Source organism: Leptonotus elevatus, chromosome 7 (assembly GCF_054856555.1).
Source record: "Leptonotus elevatus isolate MCC_2025b chromosome 7, RoL_Lele_1.0, whole genome shotgun sequence".
Classification (NCBI taxonomy): Eukaryota; Metazoa; Chordata; class Actinopteri; order Syngnathiformes; family Syngnathidae; genus Leptonotus; species Leptonotus elevatus.
In genome coordinates, this window is record NC_141245.1 from 13007722 (window position 1) to 13016421 (window position 8700).

Genomic DNA, 8700 nt, shown 5'->3' on the forward strand with positions numbered 1-8700 from the left:
GAATGTTGGCTCAAGTGAGTCAGTCAGTGTGTTGAGTGAGAAAGCTGCGGCCGATGACAGTTCTTAAATAGATAAGAGACCGAAGAGCCTCGGCAACTGTCATCCTTCTACTACATACGTAGCGATATATGTAGTACTGCTTTAACTATTAGTTATGAACTAAGCACTGGTTGCCAAATTTGTTAGAACTGACTGCAATACAAATGGGAAGAGAAAATGAAAAATGTATTCAAAAAGTTTTATTATCAGTCATCAAGCCCTATTTAACGCACTGTCACATATCCATGAGAAGTAACTACGTCAGCAGTGAATGCCAATTTTATTGTGCGTCAAAAATCATTTAGCATTCCAGCGTTCATACACTGTACTTTTGCACCAACATTTTACATTGACATATTTCTGAAATGTTTTATTTATTTTATATATTTTTTTATTTACATAACATTTCTTAATATAAAACAAATTGAATGTTTTACTCTTAACAGATATAACACATTTATTGGAAGAGACATATTACAAAATGTATTTTTACACAGCAACATGTTTAACTGTTAGTTGGTTTAATCAAACCGGAGTCAAATATTGACCGAAGAAATGCTGACCCATCATTGAGAACAAGCAAATATTCAAAGGAATATAACTATTGCTGTGAAACAGCATCATACTCATAAAGAAGGGTGATGATGGGGGCTGCCATATTTGCTCAAACGCTGCAACAGCTAACACCACTGATAAAATTCAAGCCTTAACAGGCCAAATATATATTTAAATTTAGACGTTTAGGTTATGAAAAGTAACCAAGGGCACCAGTTCACCAGATGGCTTGTTGTACAGGATGTAACTCAAGCAGGTCATGTTATAGAAGTCCTTTCTTGTTGGCTAGTACACTTTCATTCATCGTAGTGAAGTGAAGAAAGAAACTTATCCACATCCAAGTCATGGGGGAAGCAATTTATGAGTGTTTTCTTTTGCTGTAGAATTCAAAACAAAGGGTTAAAATTAGTTGAGGAAAATGGAGAGGGAAAAACAAGGTTTCATACAATGGCCATTAATAGACAAAAAAAAAATGAAAAGGCAACATCTGACTGTCAGTCGAAAGCTAACTAATATGGGGGAAAAAATATCAAAAACACACAACTACAAATTACATTGTAATAGTGCCACCATGTGGCATGGTTCAATTCGACTGATCCCGAGCACCAAAAGCATCATGTCCTTCCTTGTTCATGGTCTTTTTGGTTGTTGTTGTTTTTTTAATTGCTTTTTGTTGTTGTTGTTATAATTCTTGAACCAAAATGTGTTTTAAGTCAGCATCTTGCTGAGAATAGTCAGCATCTTGCTGATGTGGTCTTGCACCACCTGTTTTGGTAGCTTGTGTGATCTGGAGGCAGCAATTTAGATTTTTCGCTCATTGACTCATCTTGTAAAGGCAGGACTCACATTTCAAGTAATAACAGAAAGGCCATCAATTGACAGTTGTGCTTGAAAATTTACTTAAGGGTAGGTAAACTAATGAGGGAAAAAAAAGCGTAATGCCCATAAAATAAAACATAGTTTGGGGCAATTGTTTTGATCTTTTCAGAGGTTGAAGTTGACATGAGTAGAGGTGTGTATGTGAATTTTGGTGACGATTTTTGCGTTATTAAGCGACGTTTAGCTTTTGCACATTAGTTTCAAACAACTGTTAGAGGACACTGCAAAATGCTGTAAATGAGATCTGTACGGCCATTGAAATAATATTAACAGTAGGTGTGCAAATATATAATCTTACCCGGTTTTTCTTTGTAGGGGAAGATTGTTTTGAAGACTTTTTAGCAGGGGGGCTGGCAGTCGCTGGAGTCTGCTTACGTTTCTTTGAATTCTTCAAGCTTGTGGGAGACTTTTCGCCCGCTTCCTGACGCAAACTGTCCTTGAGTGGAGTGCCAGTCCTGGCGATGGCGGCGCGCGACAGGATCATTAGCGTGTGAGCGGCCATATTGATGCTGTTTTCGCTGCCAGCTTCACTGGCGGGGCTGCAGGTGGGGGCGTCCGGGGTGTTATGGGGAAGAAGATTCTTAGGTGTTCCATCTGCATCTTTACCCTTCTTCTGTTGAAGAGGAGTCCTTGGACTATTCATAGACTCTTTTTGGTTACCAGCAGTACCTGGGGTTCGAGGACCAGTAGGGTCTGGACTGTTGAGTCCTACCGGTAATTTCCTACCAGGTCTGGGAGGAGAGTTGAGCCCTTGAATGTTTTGCAGCATCTCAGCTGCCTGTATGGCCAAAGAGCTGGTCTTTGATGGGATTTTGGCAGCTTTGGATTGGGAACTTGATGTATGTGTGACCGCTGGAGTGGCTGAGTCTGCTGGTGCTGAGGAGAAAGGCGTATGAGAGGACTGCTGCTGCTCTTGTGAGCAACCCATCACTTTGTTTTCTTTGTCAGCCGTCACATTTGGTTTGTCCTGAGTATGCATGCTCTTCTCTGACTGTTCCTCTGCAGGTTCTTTCCTGATGCGCTCGACTTTGTCTTTACTGCTCACTGATTTTAGCACAGAATCGGTTAACGACAATGACTCTGAGCTACCAGAGTCCTTCGGTTTAGCCCCATCAGGTCCCGCCTCCGCAATGTGACTGTGTTTCCCTGCTGTAGATTTCAATTTAATTCCTGGTTCTGAGCTTTTTACAGACTCAGGCAGAGTCACATCAATCCTGTTCCCACTTGCAATTGGAGATTTTTGATTGAGGATGTTAGCATTTTGTTTGCCAGAGTTCTTTTTGACATGATTTTGTTGCTGATGAGGAGAAACAGACGTAACTAAATTCCCACAAGCATTGGGATCTGCTGGGCATGGCACAGTCTGGATATACCGTTTCTGCTTATTTCCTCTTAGGATTGCAGGCCTTGTGCAGCGGGCAGTTTGTGAACGACCTTTCTTAGTCTGTGTGACACACTGTGAAGTTGATGTACTCACACCTGAAGATGTGGCCATTGTTGGTTTAGAGGTTGGTGTCTGAATTTGGGTAGATGACTCAAAACATAAAATTCTTTTATGGTTGAAACTGGAATCCTTTGGATCATGCTGCTGCATTGCCTTCTGCAGGTTCTGCGTCACCTCATTGTGCATAATTCCTAGAATTCACAGAAATTGGGTCAGAGAAATGAGCACACGTGCTGCTTTTACACTGTACAGTACCACCTGGACTAAACTCTCATCACCTCAATTTAGGGCGGTCAAAATAGTACAAAGTGGAAATGAGAGCAAGTTGCGAGTCAATGCACAGAAACGGGGTTAGATTATTGTTACATTTCTGGCCATGTACTGTTATATGTTATAAAACGGCAATTGGCTGTTCAGCCAATGAGCGGCTATCCAGACTTGCTTCTAAACATGCCATCCGATACCATTATGTGAACTAAACCAATGCAGTTAATAGGAATACAAAGTAGAGTGGAACACCGCTATTTGTGGAGGATAGGAACCAGGCTGACCCGTGAATAACGAAGATCTGTGTATGAATGACGCCCATTGAAATGCATTGGTAATTAATAATTCCCCCCCAAAAATACACAAAAACAGATAAACATTTCATATAAGTTTTCCACGAAAAATTGGTTAAATGAAAGAAAATATTAAAGAAAATCTGTGAATATGCGAAACCTCGGGTGCCAAAAAGCAAGTACGTGGTGGTCCACTGCACCTGCTGTTTAAAGGTGGCATTAGTCACAATTTTGAAACATACGCGGGTCCAAAACCGTTCTGAAACCAATGCACTGTGACTGTACTGTACATCACAATCATGTATCTGGTTGTCACGGAGGACCGCTAAAACTTACCACCAGTGGACTGTTCGGCAGCAACCATTGAAAGTTTGGGATCCAAAGTTACAGTCTGCTGCATTGGCACTGGATTTGGTATCCCAACAAGCTGTAAAGCAACATCCCTAATCACTCTACAATAATTCACCAAAGTGTCATGAACCGAATTAATGGCAGTGGGAAAGGTATTTTACCTGATTAGCCACCATCTGGACATTTCCAGTTGCATTCTGTCCCACAACAGACACCGGAAACATCATGGGCTTAACAGGTGATGGTAAAATGAGTGGTGGCCCTGTGAAGAAATTACAGTAATGTCAGCACTCACTAATAAAGCTAATAAAGTGACAAAGCAAAAGGAGCGTCTCTTACCAGTGACAAGGCTCTGCGTAGAAGTTGCTGTTGAAACACTATAATGGCTGTTTTGGGGCAAAAGTGGTAATGTTGAGGAACCTGCAGGCACTTGCAACTGTCTGCCTGAAGTATCTGTTGTCAGGGGTTCCGTCATTAGGAAATAGCTGGTACCTGTTCCTTGGAGCGAAGGGTTAACAGTGTCCAAGGGTAGTTGAATAATGTAGCTTTGTTGTGTTTGCGTCGTCCTTGGTAACAGATGAAATGGAACTCGTTCTCCAGCTCTACTCGGCAAATTAGCTTGCTGGGTTTGTGTTGTTGCTGTTAACTGATGAAATGGGACTAGTGCTCCAGCTCTACTAGACGATTTAGGTAGCTGTGTTTGTGTCGTTGATGTTAACTGATGAAATGGAACTAGTGCGCCAGCTCTACCCGGTGAATTAGCTAGCTGTGCTTGTGTTGTTAACTGATGAAATGGAACTAGTGCCGCAGCTCTACAAGGCGAATTAGCTAGTGCCTCTGAACTTTGTAAGCCACGAACGGCCAGAGCTGTTTCATCCAAATTAGTGCCTCTTGGTGTGCTAGGTTCTCCCGGGCTCTTGGCAGGGGAGGAAAGGTAGATTGTGGGTGGCTTTTCTGTAGAAATACTGGAAATCGCCTGATTCAAAGCACTTGAGGAATCCTCATCTGGGTTATCGCTGATGATGATCTTTAAAGAAACGACATTATTAGAATCAGTCACATCTTTAGTTGGGGTGTTGTGATTGCTGGTCACCAAACTACACTGTGCAGCGCCTAGCATTCCAGAGATGGGGGATGTGACAGAAGGAAATATGGAGGAGTCAAGTAGATCTGTATGAGGTGTGCTGACAAAGGACGACACAGGGGAACAAGCTGTTACTGCATTTGCTGCAGTGGTGTTAGCAACTGTGGCACCTGCAGAAGAAAATGAGCTCGGGGAAGTCTGAGGCGTTACTGAGTGATTCATCTGAGGTTCAATTGTTCCACCACTGATTGCAACTGAAATAAGTGAGGGGTTCCCACTCAACTTAACTTGTGCAGGACACAAAAACACAGGCTCATCACTCTGCGAAGATAACAACGGTGCAGCAGATTGAACTAGAGAGCCTTGTTCTTGTTTACTTTCCCTTGGATTGTCCACATTAACGACTGGTTCTGGTGTAGCAGTGGCTCTCGATAAAATGACAGCTGCTGAGTCGATGAGGGACATTGTGGTGGCTAAATTGTCTTTGGTGACACACTCCAGTTCCCTGAGAGCGGGTGTACTCTCCAAAATAGCTGAAGTATCCACTGTGTTGTCAATATCCATTGGTGATGCATCAACACTATTATTGAAGAGTGAGGCTTTTTCCTTTCCGTTTTCAACAGGAGGCTCTTCAATAACTAGCAGTTTAGCAGTGCTGTTTTCTAATCGGGATGACTTGCTGCTTGACGCGAGTACAGTCTTCTTTAACAGAGAGTTCGATTTTCTGGTCTTGCGTTCATGTGTAGTTTTGTTTTTCACCATTGCTGCTGTTAAATCTGATGTCTCTTGTAGAATGGTGCCTGTTAAATGACAAGGGTACTTTATGATTAATGTCAGTTTTTACTTGTAGAATTTGAAGCTCTGCTTCAAATTTAGTCAAACAACTACCTGGATTGTTACTCTGAAACAGCTCGACTGTAGACGGTGGTGGGCCGGCATTATCCCTCTCCCCTGTCGTATTGGCCATATCCACATTTCCTGGTTCTCCATCAGTTCGGGTTTTATCTACCAAGGAAAATCAATGTTATGCATTCATAAATTAGAAGAATCATGGCATAAACATTTCTACTACAGACAAAACAAAGTCACTAAGTAATACTTACGATAGTCAAAGAGGTCAAACAGAGCTTGAAAGGCAGGGTCGGATTCTGTTTGCTCCAAAATGTCATGGATTGCATCTTCACTCATATGTATTTCTCCCTGAATCAATTGAAATAAATGACTATGTTACTATTGAACTGTAGAAAAGTATTATCACATATAGTACTCTGTAAGTAATGTTTGTGATTTAAAAAAAAATATGAGGAAAGTTAGGAGCACCTGCAATCCAAGAATCTCATCAATTGATTGGTCGTCTTCTAATGAACTTGAAGGAGCCTTTAGTGTTTGGGGAGTTGGCTCACTATGGTTTGAAAGGAAAACATAAGAATATATTGTATGCACTTTAAAATGTGTCACCCTTTTGAGGGAAAACCTTACCTTGAAGACCATTGTCAAAATCCAGAATAAATGCAACACTTACTTTGCGAGAATTTTGTTAATGTTTTCAGCAAGTTTTTCCTGTAATGATCTGTCACCCAGAATCTTGTCACGAGCACTTTGTATCACTAGTTGCTGTGGACATACACGTTTGGTGCAAAATTTTCAGTTGAACAACTATCAATATCTTATTCTTCTTAAAAGCAAGATGTACATATATTTACAGGAAAGTTCTCATCAACTACTTCCTCAGGTTGTGGTTCAGCAGTGACATTACTGGCAGGCGTGCTGGACTTGCCAGGACCACTGGGACCTCCCAGAGCACCACTCCTTTTCCTAGGAGTGTCCCTGAGGGCAGAACAAAATATTACATTGTTTAATAGGACAGTAATTAATAAAAATACTCCATGAACACTTTAACATTAGCAACATGAATGTCAGCAGATGTGGATCATGGAGAGAAAAATAAATAAATATCAAAATGTCATATTTTATGATCATCAGACATGCATTTAAGCACATAGTGCTTTTTAACAAGTTTTTTTCCCCAGCTAATGTGATGGTAATTGCAATTGGCCTATGTGGAGGTAAAACTAACAGCTCTCTTTACCATTTCCGTCGCCCTGGGGACATTGGTCCTGGATTTGGTCGCTGTTCTGAAACTAATATCTGTATTGGGGAATCTCCTGAAAGAGACAAGCATGGTGAACCCCTTTTTATTATTTACCTTTTTCCACATCACAGACTATTCACAGTATACACTTTTTTCTCTCTCTCTAAATAATAGAAATGTCTAAAAAGATGCAATGATGTACTTACTCTGTATACTGAGTGATTGGCTGATATCATGGAACTGCTGAGGTGTTGCATTGCCCGGAGGGCTTCTGATTTGTGGAGAACTGTAGCTCACAGGGGTGGAGAGGCTGAGCACGCTGTGTGAGCTGAGTGCTGGGCTGCTGATTATGGATGTTTCCGAGGAACATACCAGACTGCTTGCTGAAGTCACGGTCAAAACTTGTTGTCTTGCCAAGTTTGCCAATCCAACACGTGAACGTGCTATAATGGAAAAAGACAGTATATTTAATTGTTTAGTACAGATTTTGGCCTAAAATATTACTAAATAATTTATCACACAATTTCTGGATCATCTCAGTATATCCAGATATTCCAGATATCGCCCATATATTTTTAATTACTCACCTCTCTGACTTGCTGAGCAAGCTGGAGAATTCTGTAATGACCTGAGATAATGATGAAGTTAAGAATGTCATCACAAGGACAGAAAGTCAACTCTCAGAACCACATTGTCAGGATGCTAACCACCCATAAACTACTTGGTAATAACATGTATTACTTGATTTGTTTGACTGTAAAATCCAGCTTTTTCCACAACGATGTCATCATAGCAGGTACTTCATGGGAAGTCTCTGTAAAAAGATATATAAAAAAAAGGTAACTCATGAAAATAAAAACATGAGCTGGTTATATTGTGCATACTAAATGAGCATACTCAACCTTTTGTTTTGGCAGCCATATACTCATTTAAAATGGTTGTTAGTCCCTTTCCAAAGACAGACTATGGAGAAGAGAAATCACAGGTATGATGTGGTGTTACGGTCTATCTAATGTAGTCTTGAATCTTTTTCTAAGATAAATGAATGTACCGGTAACTTACAAACACACAGGCAGGGAGAGCTCCATCTCCCATGGTGTGTTCTGCATATTCTTTCAGGTTTGGGCTCTCCTGGATGAATGCGTGGCTTGTAGCGGACAGACCTTCTTCCTGAAGATAGCCTTGAGATGGAAAAAGTTCTATTAACAGTTTAATACAACATAACTCCCCAACATACAAGAAAATTAGCTGCGTCACTTCAATAGAGTATTGCTTTAGTCTTGATAAACCCAGCGGTCGTGTAAGAGCTAATGCTACATACCAGCTACAACTTGTTCACTGAAACTGGACAGACTTACCCAGAACGAGACGAGCGACGTCGGATGGCAGCAACATGGCTGTCAGCTGGTTAATTCAGACTAAATGGCCTCCACTACTCCAGCTACATCCCCACTAATAAAGAAGTTTTATAACGCCAAACTCGACTTCAACTGTATTGTTGTGAAGGATTCGTACTCAAAAGGCGGGGAACTCGAGTACAACCCGGAAGTCATTCATCCTGGTTTTCATGGTTATGGGATTTGTCGTTTTACGCCTGGTTTGTAGTTCTTAAACGTTGAAAAGCAATCAACGTACCATTACACTCCTTTCCATTTGTTGGGTAAACTTACCCAACTAGTGTACACACTGGACATAA

The 8700-nt window shown here is 41.1% G+C and overlaps 1 protein-coding gene across 1 annotated transcript; it reads right to left on the reverse strand.

Annotated features, from left to right (window-relative positions):
• Positions 1 to 224: 224 nt before the first annotated feature.
• On the reverse strand, positions 225 to 8534 carry npat (nuclear protein, ataxia-telangiectasia locus). The gene is made up of 17 exons (XM_086081403.1): positions 8363 to 8534; positions 8067 to 8185; positions 7907 to 7967; positions 7746 to 7818; positions 7592 to 7632; positions 7211 to 7447; positions 7002 to 7077; positions 6616 to 6739; positions 6435 to 6526; positions 6233 to 6314; positions 6016 to 6112; positions 5801 to 5917; positions 4168 to 5712; positions 3990 to 4090; positions 3814 to 3904; positions 1772 to 3108; positions 225 to 971 (listed from the first exon to the last, which is right to left on the reverse strand). Exons 1-17 carry the CDS (start codon positions 8397 to 8399, stop codon positions 891 to 893), a joined length of 4311 nt encoding a protein of 1436 aa, XP_085937529.1. The 5' UTR covers positions 8400 to 8534; the 3' UTR covers positions 225 to 890.
• Positions 8535 to 8700: the final 166 nt, after the last annotated feature.